This window comes from Salarias fasciatus, chromosome 13, assembly GCF_902148845.1.
Source record: "Salarias fasciatus chromosome 13, fSalaFa1.1, whole genome shotgun sequence".
NCBI classification, from domain to species: domain Eukaryota; kingdom Metazoa; phylum Chordata; class Actinopteri; order Blenniiformes; family Blenniidae; genus Salarias; species Salarias fasciatus.
Window position 1 is genome coordinate 15,764,938 of NC_043757.1, and position 26,345 is coordinate 15,791,282.

General features: G+C 42.6%; 1 protein-coding gene and 1 long non-coding RNA gene across 2 annotated transcripts; one reads left to right on the forward strand and one right to left on the reverse strand.

Annotated features, from left to right (window-relative positions):
* Positions 1-3,912: 3,912 nt before the first annotated feature.
* Positions 3,913-17,598, forward strand: LOC115399561 (uncharacterized). Its single transcript, XR_003932656.1, has 3 exons — positions 3,913-3,996; positions 9,098-9,102; positions 17,588-17,598. It is a non-coding gene; the product is annotated as an uncharacterized LOC115399561 (long non-coding RNA).
* kcnk12 (potassium channel, subfamily K, member 12) lies at positions 4,571-22,537 on the reverse strand. Its single transcript, XM_030106993.1, has 2 exons — positions 21,776-22,537; positions 4,571-5,463 (listed from the first exon to the last, which is right to left on the reverse strand). The coding sequence occupies exons 1-2, from the start codon at positions 22,113-22,115 to the stop codon at positions 4,571-4,573; spliced, it is 1,233 nt and encodes a 410-aa protein (XP_029962853.1). The 5' UTR covers positions 22,116-22,537.
* Between the last annotated feature and the right edge of the window lie 3,808 nt (positions 22,538-26,345).

The following is a 26,345-nucleotide window of genomic DNA, read 5'->3' on the forward strand; positions in this document are numbered from 1 at the left end:
AAACGCGCATTTGAAATTAAACGGTTCCTCTGAAATGTTTGTGGGTGTGAATGTGAGTGTCTGATTGTCCCTCTGTGTGACGGACTGTCCATCTGTGCCAGCGGTACCCTCCCATTGTCAGATGGGATCGGCGCCATCACCCTCCCCGTGACCCTAAGTTAGACTAAACCCTGTGGAATTGATTGTTGGTGGTGGAGCTGATTGAGATCGCCGCGCATTTCGTCTGGTCAAGCTCATGTCTGAAATCCCTCCCGTTTGCTTCAGCCTTAAGGATTAATCAAGATTTAAATAAAGATAACTTATATTGTTCATCCTCATCAGCTTTTTGGTTCATCTTTCATTTGTTCTCAGAATGTTTCTTATTAAAAAAAAAAGTGAATCATTGGAAAAAAGACAACAAATTGGTAGCAAATTAAAAAAAAAAAACATTTCAATAAATATCACTGTTTAATGTAACCATTTTTCCTTCATATATTCTTAACTTTTAATTACATAAATATAAAAGTACAATCATTGGTATAAATGTGCAACTTGCAAACAGAATAAATTTGCATACATTAACTGGATGTTACACAATAATGCAAGCAACGTGAGACACACACACCAATTTGTCGAGATCTGTTGATGTCAGTGGAGCGGTCAACATTACCGTGTATCACAGAGACAAGAAGCAGCCTTTAAACAGAGAACTTATTACAATCCGAAAACCGCCCGTCATCGGCCCTTTTAAGAGAAACCAAGGCCCGTCTCACATGTACTGCGTTCTCGTAAAATTGAGCCCGGATCAAAGCCGGCAATGTGACTCTTGTTAAAGATCAGAAGCAGCCACGCAGAGCGAGTAATACATCATTCTATTGCAGAGCCACTCGACTGTTTACCTGCCTGCTGGTAACAGCCTTATTCAATGTGCTCCAGCCAAATTAATGTAAATACACTTTTTTTTCCCCTCTCTCTCTCTTCAGTGGCTTTAACATTCTCAAAATACAAAAGAGCTCATGCACTCTTCCTTGGCCGACACCGGAGGGAACAAAGTGTTTTGCATCATACTGTGATTACAGATAAATTCGCTGAATGAATGATAATGCTGTTAGCACCATCATTAACTTATGAGACTACCGCAAACACCATCTCCAGCCTGGTCTTATGTTCAGTAAATGGTTTTATTTGTGGGCTTGTAATGGCCACGGAAGCATGACATTTAATGGATCTACTTTACAGTCAAAGAGCTGTTGCCTAAGGAACAAGAAATTTCAGTGAATGCCGTCAGGGGTGATTTCAATCATTTAAGGTTAAATGAACACTGACAGCTTTCCTGCAAATCCAGCAACACTGTCACCCCAGTTGCATGTGCTCACGCACGTTATGTACAACTTGAAGTCTAAATTTTGCTTTTTTTTTTTTCGGTCTAATTTTGGCACTGATGAAAAAATAAATGGCTTTGTTTTACACTGAAACAAACAAAAACAAATCACATTAAAGATGCATTTCTGCTGTAAACAAATAGAAACATACAGTAAATGCAAAGACCACCTGTTTCCTCTTACAGGAGATACAGAGGACAGTGGTTCACTTAAAGCCATTGCAATCAATGGAGATCAACTTTGCAAAATGCAAAAGGATTGTGTAGTACAACACACAAGCTCTACACACTAGAATCTTTTTAATAACGAACATTTTTTTTTTTTGTAATATGCAGGACTAAAAGTAAGGCAGTTGATTTCAAGCCACGCATGCATTTTAGGTGAGCAAACATTACTCTAAATACAATATTCAGTGTCTCAGAAGGTCGATGTGTTATAGACTTAAAACAACACTGCGATGGGTATCATATTCGCTTGGATAATTTCTGCGGGTTTCTGGTGGAGAAACGATTTTAAGTGAACATCACAGTCCTTCGATTCTCATTTTCTGCTCTGTTTGGAAAACCTGGTGCACATTAACTGACACAATGACAGTGAGGTTGCAGCCGATCGCTACAAGAGAAATCCTGTGACCTCTACCGATGCGGCCTTAAGTCTCAGAGGGAAAATCAAGGTTTGCAAACAACATCTTTTCGGAGTCATTATTCGTGAAAAGTTGTCAGTGAAGCCTTCCCCTTCGGACACATAACACAGCCGGGGAACGCTAATAAATTAAAACTACAGTGTTTCATTTGCTACAACATGCCCATGCTCCCGCTCAGACGTCTCAGGGTCTGGCACTTTTTCTACATTTGTAGTGTCGCTGCCGTCAGCGGCGTGCGGGAACCCTCCCGGTGCTTCAGGCTTCACATCGCCGACATGTGCTCACTTCACTACTCATGAGCTGGTCTGCTGGGAATTGTTAAGGGATTAAATTGACTGGTTTTTTTTGTTTTTTTTGGAGGGGTAATACATGTGATGGCTTTCTTGCAGAGAGTGAGATGACAAGACTGATAGTGCTCTCGGAGTCTTCTCATCTCGCTCTGCAAGAAACAAACATAAAACTGTTCTTTTTCGCCTTTTTTGGAAAAGCTGCGTTCACTTTGCCGTTATTCTTCTTATACAGGATAAGTAAACTTTTAATGCTGCATCTTGTGTGTAAGAGACGCATGACAGTGAGACATTTTCAGTCATAAACATGTACATATTTGAAAGCTATATGTAGAAAAATAGACTTTAAGGATAACTCTGTCTTATATACAGCTATCTTGTATGGCTTTACCATAATGGCATGCAGGAAAAACTAAGACAAGCCTGAAGATTTAACTACCTGAGTCAATTTCTCTATTCCTCTTACTGAGACTGGGGAGTGAACATATTTCGATTTATACACTGAAACAATGAAAAGAAACAAAGACAGATCCAGATCCAAATCACGCCTTGTTGAAGACATTCCAATGCTATATACATACACATTTATGGCATGTCTCGTTTTCACAGTGTAAGAGTGACGAGCGTAAGGAGCGAGCAGAGATCTGCAGGACAAAAGAAGCAGGAGGGTTTTGGTGCAGTGTGAGTGGAGGGGATGAAAGACAGGAGGGGACATTAGATGCTGAAGATGAACTCAAGGTAAAATTGAGCCCTAAGCAGTGAGAGGTCATTGATTTTCAATGGGCATGAATATGGATCCAATCGAAGTTGACTACTACCTCCTCTCCACCGCTGCTGCCGCCGCCACATCTTCTGCCCTTCATCAGACTGACTCCCAGCGTCTGCACCTCCGTATCACTGTTTCCAAACACTAAATCACCGGCACCGTGTCCCCTTCCAAACACCACCGGTCCATAAGCCTCGGCTGCAAATTTACGCTTAAATTAAAAGGGAAATGAATCTCCGCAGTCTCCTGACCTATGCTTTTTTTTTTTTTCAGAGAAAAAAAAATTAATGTAAAGAAGTTTCTACTGATGAAATCAAATGAAAATCCCATGATAAAATATGTCAGTGCAAATAAGAAAATCCTTCAGGGTTTTGCTTTCAACTTCAACATCTGTGAATGATCCAGCTACTTTCCATCCGAAACAGTTTTAAGCATTCAGGATATTAAAAAAAAAAAAAACATCCGTTTTTGTATCCATGCCCATCTTACTCGGCTTTACGACTGAGGTCAGACAAACTTATTTCTCATTTACTCTGCTTTACAACCAATGACTACATCCCACACTCAAAGAGTAATTAAAATATTGCCAGCATTTATCGTTTATTTCCCTCGGAGACAGCTGTAAGCTTGAAAAGCCAACTGAGGGAGAGATACAGAAGGTGGCTCCTTTTACCCTTCAAGTCAAAGTCTTTGGCCGCCAAAGCATGTTCTCCGCTGATAAGAAGGCCAGTCCCTCCCTCACGAGAAATGGATTTTCATTCTTCAACTCTGCTCTTTTCTCCATCTGGAGGAATAAGAAATTACTCTTTGCAGGCTGCTGGCGCGGTACTGAAAAGGCGCCCTTCGTTAAAGCCCTGTTGAAATCAGCTACATCACGGCCATGCTTGGAAACTTCACTTCCCACAAGTGTCTCCAGAAATGAAATCAATCAACCTGAGGGTAAAACAGAAGAAAAAAAAACAAAAAATGGTGGGGTGTTGGGTGTCGCGTAATCAATGAAACATCTAGAAATGGTGCAAAAATGCATGAGAAGTATAATGCATAGATTAGTGTGTGCTATATCGTTCCTCAGTCACACTTTGTTATACCATTCATTATGTACATTCAAATAATCTCCCCTAAAACAGAAGGAGGCTGACCTGCCTGCATCTCTTAGCTCCTTTATGGCTCGATTTTCCAGCCATTTGTGTCTGATGTATTGAGCAAAGTGTTTCCTCTGCAGACTAACATTGATATCTGTGACATTTTCAGTGATTTGTTCTGGGCTGAGGTTGAGGTTGATGAAATGAGTGATGGGTAATCCCCATGCGTCGCGCCGTGATGTCTTTGATGACTGTGGTTCTCTTTTCATGCCACCGTCACAGAAAGATTCACCATCATGACCTTTATGATCACCGCAGGCTTGGAATTCCAAAAAAAAAAAAAAAAAAAATCAGAAATATCATGCATAACAAGGTCCGCTGACAGTCCTTTTCAGAAGCCTTGCTTTAGATATATATATATACTGTGTCCTCTACCTGGAGTTACTCGTCTCTGCCAGTCTGTTGTTCATAATACCGAGGGCGCCGACGCCCCCGGAGAAGCCGTTGTGCCTGGAGCTGCCGCACACTGTCCTGGGATATCCATTGGCGGACTCAGACAGCTGCTTCTGCATGATGGCCAGCGAGACCTTATTGGAGGCCGCCAAGTCTTTCATTGAGATCATCTCCCCCGACAGTCTGCGTCCCTCGGTGTCGCTGTCGCAGGGCCCGTCGGAGTCGGGCACTTGGCCGAAGCGGCCGCGCCGACTCTTCGAACCCGGGCGGATGGCGTTGCGCCTGCCCAGAAAGGCGTTGGCCTTATTACAACGCTGGCAAAACAAGCAGCTCATTTTCTCAAGCATCCAGTTGAGCACCTGCTTGATGACAATAGAGATGACGTTGAACAGTGAATAGATGCAGCACACTCCCATCAGTATGAAAAAGAAGTTGGCCAGTTGGTACAGGGTTTGATACTCGTATTCCGCGCTCTGGCTGCTGACAAAATCCCCAAAGCCGATGGTGCTGAAGGAGACGAAGCAGAAGTACAGCGAGTCCAAGTAGGCCCAGCCCTCCACCGGGGTGTACATGGCCGAAGCGCAGCAGGAGATGGTGATGGCGGACAGGCCCAGAATCAGCATCACGTGGTACACAGAGGGCTTCCACCCTGGGAGGGAGTAGGCCGAGAAGTCGTGGCGGATGCCCGGCGGGAGGAGACCGCTGTTCCTGATCCGCCGCTCCCTCACGGCCTTCATCACCACGGCCAGAAGAGTGATGATGCGCTCCAGGAAGAGGTTGAAGAAGAGGATGGTGGCGGCACAGCCCAGAAGCCCGTAAAAGATCAAAAACACCTTTCCTGCGACTGTCACAGGTGTTGTCATTCCAAAGCCTGAAGAGACAGAGATACCACAGTTAATCTCACAGAAGCATTTTTCACTGACAAGAGAAATTCAGTGTTGTATGAGACAAAGCATCTTAAAAAACAACAACCCCATGTTGTGAGAGGAGACTCCAATCATACAGCTAAACATTGGTGCTTACTGCTCAAATGAAGACAAGAATTGAATTGGCTACACGAATATAATGTGCAAGAAGAAGAAAATGACTTTCATTACATCCACCATTAGGTATAGTTTATATCTCAGATGAGATTTGTGATTTCCTTTTGAAAACAATCTGCTGTGCAAAGCCGAAGATGGATTTTTGATGTAGAACTGTGAGAGCTCAAAAGTGGAGGACGCAGAAACGATAAATAAAAAAACACCAGAAATAATCTCAGGTAACCCTCTCAAACATGTTTCTTAATCCAGCCTGATGGTTTGGTTTCCTGCTATTTTCAGATTTTCTTCTTGAGTGTGACTGAGGCGATGAGAGGAGGGGAGCGGAGAGCTCAGAGTGTTTATGAATTCTGCTGCATGTTGAAGGAGCTCTTCTCAGTCTCAAGGAGTGTCACAGGTGCAGCTCTCATGTTAACATTTTCACACGAGTGTCTCGATTCGAGTGCGTCGTTGTGTCCCCATCACATCGAGCCATGTGAGAAAATCTGTAAGCACTTCAGCTGGGGGAGAAATCCTACATTAAGAACAATAGCGTCATCGTGTGTGAGTGTGTGTGTGTGTGTGTGTTTGCTGTTCATATCGGAGATGGATATCTGTCCACTGAACAGTTCGTTTGCAATGCTTCAGATAAGACGCAGCAGACTGACACACATATTGCTATTATTGCTTCAACTATGAAACTAACAGAGCACACATTATTAAAAAGTCACAACACAAAATCTCAAAAACTCTGATTCACACATAATCATCCACAGAGGATAATATGTAACATGTTCTGCTCTTATTTGTGTGCATTGTGCAGGTGTTTGTATACACGACAATACCAAGGACACTGTCACGCACGCACACGCACACGCACACGCACACGCACACACACACACACACACACACACACACACACACACACACACACACATATACACACACACACTAATGCCCCTTATCCACAGAAGAGCAGATGTTATATTTGTCAACAAATAAAATCGTGCTGAAAGATCAAGCAGTTCACTTCCAGGCCAAGGTTAATTGATTTTTCCATCATGGCTTTCCTCCATTTGAGTCTTCTCGGAGCATTAGGGCACAGCTTTCCCCTATTTTCCCACAAAGCATCCTTGTCAGGTAATAAATGACATCAATATCTAGACAATGTTTCCTTTATGATAGCCAAAATGGCTTTTTTGACCTTATCTCTTGTGCTGAAAAACCACTCTCACACGGGTTCGCTGTTGACATGTTGGGCCATTTAGATCAACACTGATGGATACAGATTGTTTTATAGACAAGAGGGAATACAATCCCAACAGGCACAGGCACACACAAGGTCTCGCGCACACAGACGGACGCACTTGTTGAGGTTTAACGCATCAATCCAGATGTCGAATTATCTGCTGCCGGGATCATGACAAAGTTTGGTAACGGAGACTGAGGCAACATCGGGCTGCAGAGAGGTGAGGGGCGCCGATCGCCCAAATTAAGTCCTTCAGTTAAATCCTATTTCAGTGTTTCATACTTAATTAATTAGCGGCCCAAGTCTCTCTCTAAGCCAACTGAATCATAGGGAAAACAGATTACATCTTCTCAGTGCACACAGAGACGGTCTTCCGCACTGTCTCTCATTACCAAGTAAATTACCTAAGAGAGGAAAAGGCACCAGGCATCGATTCAGTGTAGCATTTCAGAGCCATTACTCCAGACTACTGTGTCAAGATACATTAGGGAAACTGAACAATAATAGAAAGAAAGGAGTAGATTTGCTAAAACTCAAGATGCAAGCAGCGTTACTCGATACACAGTCTTCATTTAAGCTCTAAAACTTGAAACTGCAAAAACTGTCATCAACAGGACGGCGATCCAGCAGCTGACCTCAGTCAACACTCTGATCTCTCCGCTCAGCCTGAGCCGAGATGAGTCACTCAATTCAGCAGAACTTGATAAGGCAGGAAATAATACGCGTGCTAATCCAATTCAATCACAGCCCAGAGAGAATATTTATTCATTAACATTAAATAAAGTATTTTCAACTCCACACTGAAAGGGATATCATGCCCTAATGGCTAATGATGCTTACTCACATAATTACCCGCCAGAGAATAAACCAGGAGGAAAGTGAGTGAAATGGTCCCATCAGTATCCATTAATTATCATTTGACAGATTTAAGAGAAGATGAGGGGATGCTGCTGTGGTTTTTAGAGTGCTGGAAAATTCAAATGAAGGATGAGAGACAGAAAACGTTCAGAGACCAAGACTGGTCTGTAGCAGACTGACCGCGTTTTCTCTCAGGATCAAAAGTCAAGACTGAGCCACACGTGCTCGGCGGCTTGGCGGCAAACAGACGCTCGACTCAATTTCAACCAAGCAGCGCTCATTATAAATCTGTTACAAATTACAGTGGTTCATTAAGTCACCTGGTAATGTTGTGACCTAAACAAATAGCACAAATTAGTGGGGGCGACTCACTCTAATAGATATATTGATTAACTTCGCGAAAGCTCTGCTTTTCATTTAGTACACTTAGCGGACCGCGGGCCTCTAGCGGCGATCAATCATCTGATTATACTGCATTAAAGAGCTACACTGAGCAAAGGAAAACTGGACAAACTGCACAACACTCAACAGATATTTAATTATCTGGAGAGAGTCTAAATCACAGAGGAGGTAACAGCAGCTGTTGGATAACCAATTAAGTGCACGACTCAATCACTCTTCAACTTCAATAGTTCATTTCTCGCTGATGAGACCAGATGAAATTGTGGTGACAGAAAGATATATATGGGTCCGCAGATATAAACTACTGCAACAAGTGAAAAGGTGATACTGAAAAATTTCACTGTTTTGGTTAATGTCAATATCCCATTAAAGCAGGAAAGCTGATAAGTCCATTCACTGCTCCGTGCTTCTCTGGCCTGTCCTGTGGCGAAATGCTCAAAGTCCATTAGGTCCCAGTGAAGCATAAATCTTTAACGCTATTATGATTAAAATTTCTATAATGGCAATGGATCACATGACCGTGTGTAATGTGAAGGGGTCTGCTCATGGAGACGAGCCCGCAGATAATCATCATCCAACTCTGTAATTCCCCTCAGCTTCAAAGGCTGCGTTTCAGTGAACCTGATACATATGAGGCCCTCAACAGTGACAGCTATACTACTCCTCCTACTACTGCTACACTGCTAATTCTCCTTCTCAATCTCATTAACACCCCGAAAAAGCAACTGTGCTGATCAGTTAACCACAAAAACAAGTGTTGATGCTCTATTTATGGCTTCTTTCTAATAAAGATGTGTCAAAAACATTTAACTCTTCAGTAAGATCCTTGATTAATGAATACATTTTGAATAAACACATTCTAAAACAGCGAAATACTTCTTTTCATTAAAATACTCAAAAGGGGGTCAGTGCTGTTTTGGTTCCAGCCACGTTTCAGCTGTGAATTTGGAGCACTAGTTATTATTTAGGACACCAAGATGGTGTATGCCCAAATAAACTGCTCTGCTATTATCAAAGGACAGCTCACACAGCTCAACAATGAAGCTTTGTGGCACACATGAATTCACTGTATCGGGGTTTGGCAGCACAGAAGCTGCTTCTTTGGTGTTTGCAAAAATTGTTGTGACCGCCCCCAAAAAAATTCACCTGAATAAAAGTAAAAATATGACTCCATCCATAATATTTTGAGCAATTCAGTGCAGTGAAATGTTCGAATTTTTAATAAGATACATTGTCAAGAAATAAAAAGAAATTAAAGGATTCCTTTAATAACTGGTGCATAAAATATTATTGTAGAGTCTGAAGTTTTGGAAAAGCTCACCCTAGAACATGTTTCATATTCGGTGGTAAAATAACACTTCATTCAAATTAAAGCAACCCCCCCAAAAAAGTAAAACACTGGAATGATTTGTTTTCCAGATAACAGCCGCATGGTTATAGTCGCCATAATGTTTTCAGTATGCGGCAGGAGTTCGGCTGATAATTGGAGGAATATAAGGGAAAGTCAGAATTAATTGGCCACAGCCACAAAGCACAATGCAGGGAGAACAGAAAATACGGCCAGTTCAAGTGGGTAAAAGCTTCTAATGGATACTCATACGGGAAAAAAGGGCAACAACAAGCTCTTAGCCATGAGCACATGTTTGAGTGAAGGACATGTTCTGTACATTCACTTGTCTTTCTGAGTAATATTGTATCTGAAGGTCATTGTGTGTCATCGGGGACAGCATCCTCCCTCTGAACTCCCCGAGGCCTTGAGAGTGGAGCCAGAGGTTCATTATGTGCGCTGTTTTGCAAACCAAAATTCTAATGCCTGCGTCCCACTGCCCCACGGCCCTCAATTAGTTCACTCAAAAACAAGCTTCCAGTCAAACCGAGTGTGTCCCGCCGGTGGCAGCCGTCCTGAATGGGCCTGAGGAGTAGGAGCAGAAAATAGGAGGAGCGGCAGGAAGTGCCACGCTCGCCCGTTCCTCTGATGACTGTGTTTCTGTGACGAGCAGGAAATCATTAGTCACGGATGTGGCCTGGCGGGGGGTCCGCAGAGAGGACGGAGGGCTGAGGAAGCGGCGACACGGCCAGACCCGAGACGCCATCGCTGCACCATCTGCTGAGGACCCGCAAAGATTACCGGCAGACTGGATAATTATAGGAATCTTCACACCGAGCAGCCGGCTTTACAAAAAGAAGTGGTTGAGCAAGTCAAATAATGCCAAACAGAGCCTGAGATGTGAGCACATTGTGATATATGTACATTGCAAACACAGCTTGAATAAACTCCACCACACTGTATCATAGCCACAATATCATCACTGAGCCCCTAAAACAATGTTACTTTTACTCCCAGCTCACAGTATAGTCAGCAGATGAATATATCTGCTGTGCATGTCAAAGCGCAGACTGATTACGTGCTGCACAGGGCTGTCCCTCCGCAAGAAATATAGACTGACGTGATCAGAAAGCAGCCTGCTGGCCGTGCTCATTAGAGTGGGTCGATACAGGTTTAAATCACGAGAGTAACAGTTTGCACATTACGATGTTTACGCAAAGCGAGTAATAACAGCATAACACTAACCTGTCAATAGTTCAAAATGGATTAAAATAATAATAATTTGTCGATGCAAAGTAGATTCACATGAGTTTCTACAAGGACTAAATTGACCAGCAGCGAGCCTGAAGGACTGATGACTCCACCCCTCGTCCATATTGATTTATTGTCAGAAAAATAGCTGCTCTCTCTTTGGATTCCTGTCTACATTTGTTTTAGTCTTTATTTTTCAATATTTTACTCTTTTTTTTTTCCCAGGATTTTTGGATTCCTGAAAGGACAAACAGTAAAACTGGAGCTTTAATAAGCAAGAGAAAATTTAAAGTCATTTGTGTGGTTTCAGGGTTCAAACAGTAAAAAGGATAAAGTTCCTTTATGTGACCGAGAAGCCCTTCTCTCATCAGATTAATGGCTTCTTCCTGATAGATGTAAAGGCTATGTCCTTGTGCGTCCTATTGCCTCGCACTGTATACTCTGTCAATGTTTGAATAAAAGCTTACCTCCATAAAGCCTTCTTGTTTCACTCTTTATTACACACAAAGTAAACACACCTGTCAGGGCAGAGTTTAGGAAAGAGTATCACCTTCAGGCCTTTGTGTTCAGCTAATACATAAATACAGTCAGTATATAACCACTATATCTGTGTAGCGTTTAGGCTGTACAACAATAGAGTGAATATTACAGACTGAGACTCAGAACAGAATTTTAGGCATCATATGAAAATATATTGTGAAAGACGCCAGCAGGAAATGAATGCTTATTGTTCTGCAGACTTTCCATTTAATGCTTTTTTTTTTTTTGTTGCGGCTGATGTGAACGCACAAGTCCCTGAAATGGCAGCGCGAAAACATGGATCCCTGTCAGGCGCTGCTAAGTTACTGACAGCTGCAATAATGATCTTGGATCATACATGGAGAGGGGGCTGTCTTGGAGGAATGATGAAGCGATGCGCTGTTGCTCACAATTAAATAATGGTTTATTTTCCAGTAGCTGGATGTGCCCACTATGAGCTCCGTGCTGTTTAACTCTGCCAGAGGCGGCCGGCTCCAAGCTGGTGGAAGAATTTGTGGAAGCTGGCATGAGGGCAAAATACATTCTGCCTTGGGTTATCTGTATGTGCGTGTGCTTTTTTTTTTTACAATGATGATGCTTCCATCATAAATAGATATATGGAAAAAAAAAAAAAAAAAAAAAGGAAATGAATTGTACACCAAATCAATATGTCAGGGTGGCGAAAGGCGGGGGAGTTTTGTGTTCGAAATCTGTTGCTTGAATGATTTCAGTTAATACGCCTGCTGGCAGCAGAAAGTACAACCATTAGCTCAGAGGTGTTTTGGGGTAACGCAGGTTCGGCTCCAGTCGGCTGAGCCGCACAGCGGCTGGACTCTCTGAGTGGATCGCGTGTATTTACAAAAGCGGCCGCGTCCTCCAAATGAAGCAGGAATCAAGAGAAGTGTTTTCACTAATTCAAACAGATCGCACTGCAAAAGCAGATGCGTGATATGCATGACTCCCGCTCCGTGATCTACGATCTGAGAATCCGGGGCTGGCATGGTGCTCTGTCAGTTTTTTTCCTTTATCCTCTAATCTAATCATAATGATCAACCATCGCACTGATTCAAGTTCATGCTCAGAAATGAAGACTCTGCTTCGATGCAAATACTTTATACTGAGTTTGTGTTTGCTTGGTGCGTTTCCTGTTTCCCAAAGGAAAGTAATCTAGTAACTTCAATTCATTTAACACTTTGAAAAGGAAATTATTTTTGCATTGACTAATACACTTGAGTTGTTTTCCTTTTACCTTTGAACAAAAATGAAGGAAATTGGTGGGGGTTTTTTTTCTTCTGTTTGAAGGCCTTTACATTTCCCGTTTAAATCACGGCACATCTGCGAGAAACATGCATTTGTGGCATGAGAAATAGAGCTGAGGCTGCATTCAAATTCCGTCTCGCATTAGAAGTCTCTGTTGTTTTCGTTGTTGTGAAGCGGGAATAGTGTGAGACCCGGGCACCTTTAGGTTGGTATAATAAGAGTAAACAATGGGCAGACTGCAAGATCCTGAGCTCAGCGTTCAGCACGACTGCCGGATATGCAATGTGTCAAACTAGCATTAAATCAAGATTTGCTTTAACATTTAAATTGCAATGTTTTCAAGAACGAGATGTGTGTGAAGTGTGTCATTTATACTCACAAACAGCTGGATGCTGCCATACGTTTATATAACCTGTACATTGATAAGGTGGAAGTCTGCAAGTTGATTTGCCCATCAGAAGCTCTGTTGTGATGGGCAAGCTGACTATTTTTACAATGCATAAATATTTGAATACTTTTGGTGTTCTGTTCATATTTCATGCATTCATGGGACGTCTCGCTGTTCCTCCTTCCACTGAAGAAACAGATGGATAGCTGTGAAATCACACTGTTTACCAACTTTCTGTGAGCTCAGTACCTCTGACAGCGATTTATACACAGAAGCCTAAGATCCTGGTAAATGTTTTGCTGTGACAGATATCGAATTGCTCTGCGGGCTCCCATCATTACACGTCTATTTGCCACTGCAAGCGTGTGTCTGATTTTCGCTGCGTCAAAGGCTGTCAGCCGTACAAGTGTTTCAGAAGACAGACTTTTCTGCTCTGGGAAAGTTCAAACTCTCACAGCTGCAAGTCAGCAATGACTCCAGCGCCGACGCAAATTGGGCCGTCAGAGAAAATGACGATGATTGAAATATTAACAAAGGAGCAAAATCTAAAATGTCTGTTCAAAATTATCCCCGCCGGAGAGGAGGTCAGTGCACTGCTGAGAGCAAACACGACGCAAGGTGTGAGCTCTCTTTAATCTGCTGGAATCAGTGAAATGGATATCAGGTAGCGAAGAAGGCATTCCTATAAATTTGCTGTGTCCTCTAAAAATGATAATAATATTGCTCGGTCGTGATGATTTTAGCCTGTGAATTACTGTATGTAGGCAAGCGCAGTCCTCAGCCAGACAGGGAAGATTTATGACCTGCAGCGACTGTGCAGAGGTGTGTAAAACCATCCTGTAGAGCATCAGTTAAGTATGATGGGGATTTATTGGAGCCAGAGCTTCTCAGCAGGTTTGCCTCATCCACACAGCTCACACAGACACACACACTTCCATTTCCGACGAGGATATTGTGTAAACTTGCACCAAATCCCCGCCGAACCCCAAACCATGATCTAATCTGAAGACATGCCTTCGCTTAAAAAAATATGGATTCCCCCCTTTGGGTGTGTCGGGACATCAATTCTTGTTCCTGCCATGAGACGAGTTCCAATGGGTCAATATGCAATCAGAATGTCCCCACGAGGCCACGCACACACACACATGCCGTGCACGAACACACACCTTTCAGTTCGCACCTCTGAGGACACAAGCAACACCTTAACGAGGAAGACAAAGCTAAAGACTGGAGGTACATGTAATGCCGTCCTGAGCCGACGCAGCTCATTCAAAGTTATTATGGAACTGTACTGAGATTGATGACAACCTTATTTATGTGGAGGAGGAAAACAATCTAAAACATGCAGATCCCGTTGATCCAGCTTCAGGTTGAAAGAAAAAACATTAAGGGATTCTCAGTTTTTTTCTATTAACAACACAATGTTGCTTTGGATCATCTCCTGTCATTTATCCATCTTCTTTACCAAATTTATTTATGAAAACACACAGAGAGGCAATCTCACACACTCACATTCGCACCAGCAGGACACAGTCAGCCTCAAACACATGGATTTGGACTGTGGGGAGAAACACAGCAGCTGCACCCAGAGCCCTCATCTGTTATTTAAATAATAAATTAAATATTCATTTCTCAGTTATCTTTTTCCAGTAATACGCCGTGCTCTGAATGTTTTCTTGCAGCCTAGCCAGAGACGAATTGATGTGAAACTTGGTGGAAAATATCTATCTCAGCATTAAATGTGATTCACCTCCATATTTATATTGCACCTTCATCACATTTAAGCTGAGGACCACCAAGATAATTCAGCACTTTCGCTCTGAGTTCAACTGGCCTTTGTTTTGTAGCTGCACCAGCTGCTGAAAATTGTTGTGTGTATGACAGGATTTATTATGATGCACTGTTGGATAATGTGGTGTTCACTGATTATACTTCTGGAGGAGTAGTTTATCCACAGAAGAAAAAAAAAAAGCTGAAACCTCCAGAAGGAACAGACATTGTTGATTAATCTGTTCCCTTATTCTCACAGCATGGGGGTAAACTGCAGCGCCGCGCCGTCCAGAGTCATTGGTAATGATACTCGTTACGCCGTCGCCTTTTCTTTACTGCACCATGCACAAATATCTGCTGTGAAAAGGGCCGAAGACCAACTGTGAGGAATATGAGCGATGAGACTGAAATCCGTGAATATGTGATATAAAAAAAAAAAAACAATCTTCAAAAATGTCAGGTATTCAACTCTTCCTGAGGCCAGGAGCTACTTTGACCACAACTACAAGCAAAGTTAGTTTCAATATCTTCTTTATGCCAAGAATTTTTTTGCAAATACATATATTTCTCCCATAATTTAGACATTTTCCTGGAGACCTTTCTACAAAGTAACGCCATATATTAGCTCGACTTCCCCACTGGGGAAACCTCACAGTCTAAAAGGACCACCAGCGCCTTTTCATGTGAGTGAAGGGCCTCTGTTTTCCATTTTTAACGGTGACATTTCCTCTGTCTGTGATTTCAGAGTGGCCCAGGAGATCTGAAGACAAGAGAGGAGGAAAAAAAAAAAAAAAAAAAAATGGAAAAAGGCAGCAGCCAAAACCAGGAGAGACGACTCATGCTGGCCAGCTTCAAATGATTGTGTAATGAAATCTTTTTGTACTGTTTGTACAATATGAACTGCGACTATTTTAAACACAAGGACAGTGTTGCCCCACAGGAACGCAGTGTGCAAGATCACAATGATTTACAGAGACAATCCAGGTAAAGTATTGCATCTTCACACGACAGCAGTCGAGTGTGTTTGAGATCGTCTGGAGAAAGTGACAGGCAGACAAGTAAAAGCCTGAAACATGGGCATGGAGCGAGAAATTTGTGCTTCCACAGATTGCAAACCGTCCCCCACCCACCTGAAAACACACTCACAACATACACGCAACAGTTAAGATGTTTTTCTTTTTTCTTTCTTTCTTTATCCCAGTGAGGCAGCACTGAGCATTTAATCTAAATAAGAACACAACATCAAAGTGAAAACACAGCCTGCCTTCAGGAGTCTATCATGTGACATTTCACACTGCTTAAATGCCAAACGCACGATCCGCCACACTGAGGTGACTTTGCCTCGTAACCTTACAGGCGCGTGAATTACAAAGGGAGGAAATTTGGTTTGCAGCACTCTATTCTGATACGCAGCCCTGGCCAGACAGTAATAGTCGCACGAGCTTCCCATGTGTGACTCAATGAGACCCGGCTACCAAATCAGCACTTTTTAAATTGGTGCAAGAAGACGAGGAGAACGGCACTCAGTAAGCCATTAGACTTAATTGTTTACTAACACTGCAGAAACGTGGGAAAGGACGCCAGCGATCATAACTTTTTCTAACCTTTTCCAACATCAGTCATTACAAAACAGGCTTTTTGTTTCCGTATGTATAATTTTTACAGCAACTAAATATTAAAAAAAAAAAAAAAGCGAGCTTGATTAATCAGATCAATTTTTTACAATGAGATCATAACTGCTGCTGAAATAATGAGAGCGCAGCAGCCTACAAACAATAGACTGTGTGTTTTCTCTTGGCTTTCTGCAGTTTCGGGCGTTAGATCCGCTGCTCATTAGGAGGAATCTGCGGTTGCTCTCTTGAACTGATAACATCTGTTGTGATTTCTCAGACACCGGACAGTGTTGGGTTTCACTGAAGCTCACAGAACACGGCGTCTTCACATTCTGCTTCAAAGTGTGGCTTAAAAACAAGGACGTCAGGAAGGAGCGCACACACAGCTGAACTGATTGCGAAGGGCAACATTGCATCGTGGGAGTCAGGCATTTCAATACTGCTTCAATACTAAAATCCTAACTGACCAACAGAGACACGAAACACAGCAGATTGCAGCATCCAAAGCGCAGCTTCAAACAACGATATCATTCTGAAAAAATGTGAAGTTTTCCTTTGCTTCTGCGTAACTACACTTACTGTATTATATTATATACACTCATACAACCGCTAACAGTTCTGCAACAAGTGGGTGTTTGACTGAAAAGTTACATTTCCAGGCTGAACATGCTCATCTTTCATATTCTAGAAAAGTCCTGAATTTGTTCTGGATGTAGAAGAATAAAATTTGTCATACTGTAATGGTATAGTGATGAATGGCAAATGGACTTTCATTTATGTTGGTGATTTCTCAGTAGTGTCACATGATGTTGCTCTCTCTCTCTCTCTCTCTCTCTCTCTCTCTCTCTCTCTCTCTCTCTCACACACACACACACACACACACACACACACACACAAATGTCCACTCTTCACAGCTTTTCAAACAACATTTCGCTGTATATTTCAGCAGCTGTTGCTACATCTGTTTCACGTTAATTTCAACCATAAAATCGCCACTGTGACAGATTATAATCAGAGACATCTTAACATTTTCCTCTGCACTATGATAAACAACACAGTGTAAATATGAAACTTCTGTAGATTGGAAAATAATTTTCAAGCAAAATAATTAATGCTGAAGACACCAATGTGTTCTAAATGATGTGAATTCATCACGCTTCAGTCGTTTTGAGTTATTGTAATCTTAAGAGCAGGTCTAAACTTATTAGTGTAGGCATTTCTTGGCAGGCAGGTGTTTCTCAGGACAGCACCTGTCAGGACAAATAAGACAACATCAAAACTGCTACACACTGTATGTATCTGATGTTCTATAAATGTCCCTGAGACCTCAGAGTTTAAGATGACAGAAAACACTGAAAAGCCTAATTGAAACCTAAAGGCTATTTGTCCAGTAAGCCTTAAAAGGAAGAGTGTATTTTGCTGTTATTTTGAGGAAGAATAAATCATGAGTGAATTTGTGTCTAATAGTATAACAGAATTTACTATCCATAAAAAAGATTCATACCTTGAATGTATCAATGTGAGGCATCTTTCAGCAAACTAATATCATTTAAAAATCCATTGAACCATTCCAATTGTAATCTTGTGCTTAAAAAGAAATATAATAACCCATTGATAAATGCTTTTTGCTGCTGTCTGCTAGTTTATCCCAAATATCTTTCGGATTCTTGTCAAATTAGTTTCTCACAAGAATGGTGAAGAAAGCTGGATTCAAACTGCAGGAGCATGTAACCCTCTCTTTAACTTTGTTTTTGTTTCTTCCATCTATTAGGGGAACAGCTGACATTTTACTGGACGCATATCCCACCATTGCCTTCTGATTGCTAATAAGTTTTCCAGACTGCTGTTTGGTGCTGAGCTCGTAATGTTCAGGGGGGTTTCTGTGCTTCAAACAGATGTCAGCAAACATTGTAAATGAGCGCAATGGGACTTCACCAAGAGCAATGATGTGTACTGTAAAACATATCTAAACATTTGAAAGATTCTGGGATTCACGCAGAGTTGATAATTAATTCAAAACTGTTTGTCATTGTGCGATCGACTTGAGGAACTTCTGTCACTTCTACACAAACTTGATACCCTTTTAATCATGATGTGTAGACTTCGTGTAGCTTCATGTTGTCCGAGAAGGGACTCTAAGTACAGGTGCACCCCGAGCTAGAAGCATCTGCTCATTTTGCTGCATCTTGCTCCAAACAGCCAGGTTTTGTCTGCGCTACAGCTTCGATTAACCCCGCACACCCCTGACATTTCTGGTTGTTTTGGAAATTGTCATCTTGATTGGAGTTAAATCACAGATAATTTTAAACCAACAACAGTGTTTTTCTCTCGCACGCTGTTTGTCAGGCTCTCCTGTTCGTATTGTCTGCCTTTGTGGCTTCTCTGAGTGGGTGGATATGAGTGTGATGGAGCAAGATGCTGCAGTGGCGGCCAGGGGCAAAAGGAGGCAGGACGGAGTCTATCCCCAGGAAAAAAAACAGTCCACAACACAATCCAACAACTTGGTGCCCTGACCAACTTCATCCACTCAGTCTCAGCAAGTTAGAAGTCATCACTCAGTGCACTTGATTCTCTGACAAGTATCCCCCGTGTCAGCACTTCACAACTGACAAAGCATTTCGTGAAAATGTAATTGCAGCAACTTACAAAGAGCCGTGCAGTCCCACAAACGACTACAGAGAGCTGTTCTAATTGGCAGGCCGCATTAATCAATCAACCTTGAAGTTTATAATTAGCACTGGCGGAAACTGTATTTACTGAGCACGCTCCCGTGCCCTCCTTTGATGAGAACACAAGAAGTAGAGCTATCTGGAAATTCTGGGTATGTCTACACAACTGAGATACTGAAACAACTCATGCAACACAAACAACAAAGAAACAAACAAATCAAAAGTCCACCCCCGTGCTATTGCTAGATATTGTGCTTTACTTTGAAGTGAATGTGGATTTGGATATACGACACTGAGCGATAAATCAGCAGTCATTGTAGTCATCTTTCGCTTGGGTTTATATTGGACTCATTTGCTAGTTATGATAAAATAGGAGTAAACATTTACTCTGTGAATAAAAACTCATGGTCACAAGTACTGGGGCAGTGCTTCTCCAGTAAACACAGGTGTTTACTGGAGGCAACAGATTTGGATAATGCTCACATTAAAGCAAGAAATAGAACAAGAAGTGAAGATAGAAAGACAAACTTGAAGAAAACTTCAGTAATTGTAGTAGTGCAAATGTTATAATAACCATCAGAACAGGTGTTGAAGGCACAGGTCACATTCTTTATACATAAATCCCCACAACAGTCAAACATTGGGAGGATATTCTGGAGCATATCTATTTCATATCTATTGTCAGTCTCAAAATCAAGTGTAAAGAAAGTTGGTATGAAAATGCCAAACTGGATCAAATCCATTCACTAAGCTTTCAGTAAAATAATGGAAATTATTTAATCAGCCTACAAAGTCTCTTAGATCTGTTCCTAAAAGTTACCAATCAAAAGTACCAGGACATTAACAACATGCTGCTATGCCAACATAAAAGCAATTATCATACTCTCTATCAAATCTTTTGGATTCATCTTTGGAGGTACTGGAACAGTGGAAGCCCGGTATATAGTGTGACTGAAAACTCCACAAGAGTGTGATGCAATTTTATCAACTGCCATTTTTTCAGGGCCAAGCGAGGGCATTCTGTCTACTTTTCCGTCAACTTTTACTTGAAAAGCTCCAAAAAAACCAACATCAAGAACACTGAATGACTTCATCACCAAATAAAAACCGACCTTTGCTCCATTTCTTCAATTTACATTTCAGAAAAATCTGTATTTTCTTATGTTTGGTATTTTGTATGCCTGGCAGTTTCTGCACTTCTTTCTCACAGTCTAAAGCGGCGCACCACACACAGCACTAATGACCGGTGAACCTGTCCAAAACTCCAAGTAAACAACTGCCTCACATGGTCACTGCGTCTCTTTCATTCTTCAAAGCGATGCTGTGGAGGCACATCAAGGGGAGCAAAGAGTCACTGTTGATTTGAAGCCTCTGCCACAGCGGAGTTAGAGGCGGGAAGTGTTTGGGAGGAGCGTCTGGAGTTCACAGGGGGATGCCGCTCTGATAAAGAGTTGTGTGGGGACGCCCCAAAATCCCTTTTTATATCAGCAGCTCACAAGCACGCCGAAAAAAGTAGCACACGAGCCAGAGAGTCAGACGGGGCGGAGATCAAAGCCGGATGAAACTCCTTACAGAAATCCATGCGAGCACATGAAAAAAGACAAATGCTGTAAACAGAATCTGTACTTCACCCTTGATTCTATCTCTTTTCCCCAAGCAGCAGAGTCAGTTTGCATGATCTGCGTGTTGGGGGGGGAAGACAGTGATGCAGCATGACAAGTCGAGTACAAAGGATCTCAACCTCCCTGAAACATTGTACACAAACACAGCTGCTGCAGTTCCCGGTGACTTGGCGTGCTGAGTACATGGGCTTGCTCGCATTTGTGTATCTACCAGCAGAAGGTGGAGGGGGTAATAAAAAATCTCCTGACAGGTTCTCCAGTAAATAAAGTTGTGACAGGTCCTCTGCCCATGTGATACCAATTCTCTCTCTACACCAATGCACAGCCATCAGTTTTCCTTATCACTCGCCTCTCTGCAGTATTCAATTAAAAGGAGGTGCCAGAGGTATCGCACTGTATATAAGAGAGTGTGGTTGTGCATCGAGGGCAAGGTCAGAGATAGACAGCGCCTGTCATCTCAAATTATTACCTGGGGTGAGTTCATTTGTTCGTTCACCCATTCACATTCACTCTCTCACTGAAAGCTGGACCTCCTCTCAAACTGGCAGGGGGTGTGTTTGATGGCAGAATGGGATGGCTCCATCAGGCATGCAGTGCACCACACCATTGGCCCTCAGGGTGCCCTGGGAGGGACACTTGCTCTTTTCTGACCTATTGCATGAGTAAATGTTAAACGGGAGTTTGGGGAGGGGGCGGCAGAAGGGGCTTCTCATTGACATTCTTGTTGGTTTGAACAAAATGCGGCCAAAAAAAAAAATAAAAAGACTGCACCCATGGGTGCTGTCCTATAGTCAGTGATGAGAGTGCTTTTCCAAATGGCAGCAGAGTCAGATGTCGCCCCAATTGCCAAAGTGCCTCCCAGCCAAAATGGGGAAGAAAAAAAATTATACCAAAACACTTTTAATCTCTTATTCTACATGTGAGCCATTGGGGAGGCAGCTCAGTCCTTTAACAAAAAGATTGAAAGGTGTGGCTTGATTATTTAACAAACCATAACAGTTTTAACCATTTACCAGAACAGCATGCAAAGAAATATCCAGCAAGCTTCAACGGGTGGGTTGTTTACTATTCATTTCTGGAGTTCATTTTCATTTCACAAAGCTCAGCTGTGGGTTTAGTGGTCACTGATTGGATACATCTTTTTTTGTTTTTTTTGGAATTTACAGCAAAAAACATGCAAATAAAAAATTAACGCAGAGGTCAGGGAATCCAGTGAATGCTGCAGAGATCACCCACCTATAGTCGACACCACAGTTCCAACAAAATAAAAAGCCCCAGTAAAATCCCATCTCGGCCTCAGAGCATCAGCCCGGATGCCGGCGGCGATGGCAGCCTCGTACTCCCGCAGGAAGGAGTTGAGGTCCTGCAGGCTGATGTTGAAGGTCTCGCTGAAGTTGAGGAGCGTCCCGTTCCAGCGGCCGTGAGCCCGCACCTCCGAGGGCCTCTCGATGGCCGAGAAGACCGCAGCGCCGCACAGCAGGTACAGCAGGATGAGGACGGCGAGCAGCACGAAGCGGCCGTTGTCCTCGTTGAAGTGCAGGGAGCGGCAGCCCTGCAGTCGCTGAACAGACATCATCCAAATTTCAGCACCACTCGCGCGTCGGACAGCGACAAGCTCCACATCGGAGGCGGCATTCACTCGTCCGCGGGGATCCGCTGGAAGTCACTGTCCTGCGCTCCCGCTGCACTTCTGCAGGGCAGCATCTCCTCGGGTTACCCCGCCACGTTGTCTCATCGTAGTTGTAAAGTGGAATTACGTGCGGCCGAGCGCGGAAAAAACGCCCCACTTGTGGATGCGAGTCTGTGGATCCGCCGAAGAGTTCACGGGAGAGGCGCGCGGGTTCATGACGGACTCATTTCCTCTCGCAGTTTTGTGGCACTGCAGTTGGCGTGAAGTGGACTGCAGCTTAAAAACCCGACCGGACGCGCGTCTTTGTGCAAAAGCAAGCAGTAGTAGTACTATCCTCTGGGTCCACTGCACCAAAACGTTTCTCTCCCAAGGAAAAGCACACACACACGCGCGCGCGCGCGCACAGGATGGCGGTCTGAATCCTGCAAGTTATGGATTTACTCGTCCTAAAAACACCACTTTATGCTCTCGAGTAAACTAATCTGTCCCCAGGCTTGCTTGTTGCGGAGAAGTGCGGAGCTGCAGCCTTCATGTGGATGGGTGCTGTAGTGGCAGCTTGCATCCCAGCGGCGCGTGAGGTGAGATCTATAAATCGAGGAGGGCGATGAGATGGATCTCACCACCGAAGACGAGGGAGGAAAAAAAAAAAAAAGAAAAGAAAGGAGAAGAAGAAGAAAAGAAAAGACGGCGTGACATTTACAGGTTGTGAGACAGACTGAGCAAATGGAGAATCCCCGCGCGTCCTTACTTGAGGTAGTCTTCAGATGACAGCATTTGCATTTTTGACTCCGGTGCAGCCTTTGGCGCCTCGTGCCATGCGCACTGATCCTCCTCTCACCACAAACTCACTTTCTGCACCGTGGGCGCAACTGCAGGAAACAATCATCCTTTGACTAAATCACGGAAAATAAAATGAAAAAGAAAAGAAAAGTTCGTGAATTTTCCTGAATAGAAGATTCAGGAGCTCCATGCAAACAAAACTGAAATGTACTGTACGACCTAGACAGATGTCTAAAGCAGCAGTTTCTCAATAAACAAATACCTTGAAGTGTATTTGATCCAATGAAAATGCCTATTTCCTTTCCACAGATCACATGTTGGTCTGCAGTTCATTTGGCATACACTACCAAAATAAACCGCTAAATCCTCTCATCATAGAAGCAACTAGATAATATTCATAGCTGTCTCAAAAACCTTTCAAAAGTGGAAATATGCTGAGTGATCAAAGTGATTCCTAACCCAAGCTGAACGCAAAGGACATTTTGTAAATCAAGGTATGTATAATTTATTCTCTCATTATGCTCAAAATAAGTATGGTACCTTGTCTTATCCCACCACTGGAAATTATGATCATCCAGAAGCATGAACTCTCTAGTGTGTAACAGCAGGCTGCTGTACATGTGAAATTAAGTAAATCCAAGGCAGATGGGCATGATCTCACTGTGCTGTCACTGTTTCACTTCCAAATGAATAATGATTCACTCAGGATGTTCTTAAGAACCAAGGGAAGAAATCCTGCTGACAGAGAGAGAGAGAGAGAGAGAGAGAGAGAGAGATTTGAGATGAACTTTTTTCTTCTTCCCCCCAAATCTCAAAGCCCACGAGAGGCACAGCATGTTGCTGGTTAGAAATACATCAGGTTGAGATTTTCTTTCGTTCAGTTTTCACAATAGTACATGGTTGAGTGAACTTTTACAAGCCCCACAAGGTTTAAATTACTGCTCAGGAAAAAAAAAGCGCTCAGCCTTTTCTATTTGGATGGTCATGCAGTGGAGATTCCACAAAATCAATTACTACCTGCAGCTGCTGATCCATAAAAATACCCAGGAAGTTATTGACTGATGCTCAAAAAAGATCCAGCTGAGGAGAAAAAGCAGTTATTCTCAAAAATACACAGAGATCGTATGCTATGTTTATAAGTACGAAAAACATTAAGAAGAATGAGCTGGAAGTGGAAAATCCATCTTTTGAGAGACAGAGCACCAAATGTGCTTGAAACCAACAATGTTTTGAAAGGATGACGTAATTTTTCTAACGAGAAATCAGTGATGGGATTCTGTTAGGTGGCTGTATTGATTATTCTTTGTAATCTAGTTAATTAGCTTGCAAATATCAAGGCAGACTGCAGAACAAGGGCGTCCTCAGCGCAGTTATCTCCGCCCCCCACAGTCCTTGTCCTTGTCAAATCTAATCTTTGCCCCAAAATGTAAGCAAGACCTGCACAGTGATGTAATGGGAGAGGACGTCAATTAAAAGTTGTGTCTGCAGCACTGACAGCCGTCCCATCCATTTACTTAATTATATCTTCTGCTCTTTGCTGTGAAATCTGCTTATACTATGCACAATGCTCACGGAAAAATACAAGCAAAGCAAAACAAAGACAGTAAGCGTCTCGTGACAGTGATGACTGGCATCAAGAGGAAAATACTTTTAAGTGAATATTATGAGGAAAAAAAAACAAGTGGCTTCTCCTTTCCAAGGTTTTATATTCTCCATTTTTCTAATTTAATCTCAGGCTCTCGGGGAGCTGCACCCTATCCCAGCATGCACTGGAGCGGAAGACAGAGAAATCATTACTACCCCAAAGACAAACGGCAGTGGCACTCATTCATATCTATTGACTATTTAGATTATCCAGCTGTCATTGCGGCGGGAAGACTCAGACACAGCTGAAACAAAAACTAATCCTGACTTCACTTCCTCTCAGGCCACTATGATAATAACAATGAGAAGCATTCCGCAAATGGCTCTTTATATTGACTTCAACAGTTTAACATTTAAAAGCGTTGAAATGATGCCTTCTTATTTTAAACCCTACTGCAGTATTTATAACTCACCGAATTGAAGCACAGAGTTAAGAATTGATTGATCGCGTAGTAACATCTCTGCCATCGTTTGACATTTATGTTAGTAAGCAGACATCTTCAAAATTGAACAATAAAGCGCTTATTAAATGTTTAAATCATTTACATTGTCCTTATCTTATACGTATCACATTGTCGGATCATTCTATTAAGTATTTATAGAACAGAGGCAATATAAATATGAGAACTATGCCCATGGGCACGAGAAATGTCTCTCCATCTGCACATACATGCAACATGGTGGTGTATGATGCGATGTGCATAAAGTGTATCAGCTTTTTGAGAATTTATATATCTGAAGGGACTCTGGAAAACTCCCACCTCAAAAATATCTCATGGAAATTTGGTTAAATGAAGATTGAACAAAAGCACATATTGTATAGGGAGCTGGTGTCACAGGGGTTTCCCCTTCAGATGACGTACAGCCCCTCAAGGGTGTGCTGCCTTTACCCATTATCAGCCTGGATTGGCTCCAGCTGGATTTAAAAGATGTGTCACCACAGTAATCTTACAATTAGCCATCCAGCAGTGAAGTTAGGATGACGAGGAATCAGCTTAAAGTTAAGAAGATTTTAATATGTATGCATACATGTATATAAGTTCAGTGCTCGGTTTTAATATTAGAGTGACTTTGCAGGCTTCAGCTGTGCTTGTGTGCCTCTAGTGACGCTGACATAAAAAAAATGTGTTGAAGAGAAAATGAAAGCCTAGTGTAACAGTTGCACACAGCAGGAGGAGTCATAAAGTTATTAAACTGACTCAGTAGTGTCTGTTGTTCAGAAACATTAGTCATCTTAAGCTGCTGGTCAGACCGAGTGAGGCTGCTGCAGGGTAACTTCTCAGAGTATTAGATTAAGCTGAGCCAGGCGTTATTGCTCATGAATTCAGCTTTTAATTTTGAAAACAAGGCATGACTCATTTTTTTTCCCTAAAAGCAGTTGAAGCACCAGCAATGATTCTGAGCCACAGCCATTTCACTCCACCGTGAAAATCCCACCGCATGTTTGTGTGTGTGTGTGTGTGAAACGCTAAATCTGTAGTTTGGCATATATCTTAACTGGCCCGTCACAGAGGGCATGCAGGGAAAACAGAGGAGAGACAATATTCCAGAGTGCAGCAATGTGGGCTCCTGCTGTGAATAAAGATGAGGAGACAAGAGAGGATGCACGTTCACTCACAGTGAGAGATGAAGCGGGGAGGGAAGTGAGTGAGGGATTTCCTCTCACACTGCTGGGCAAGCCTTATGCCAAATGATAGAGAACATGTGGTGGGATCAATCAATTTGTCATTCCTAAACCCCACCAAACAATAA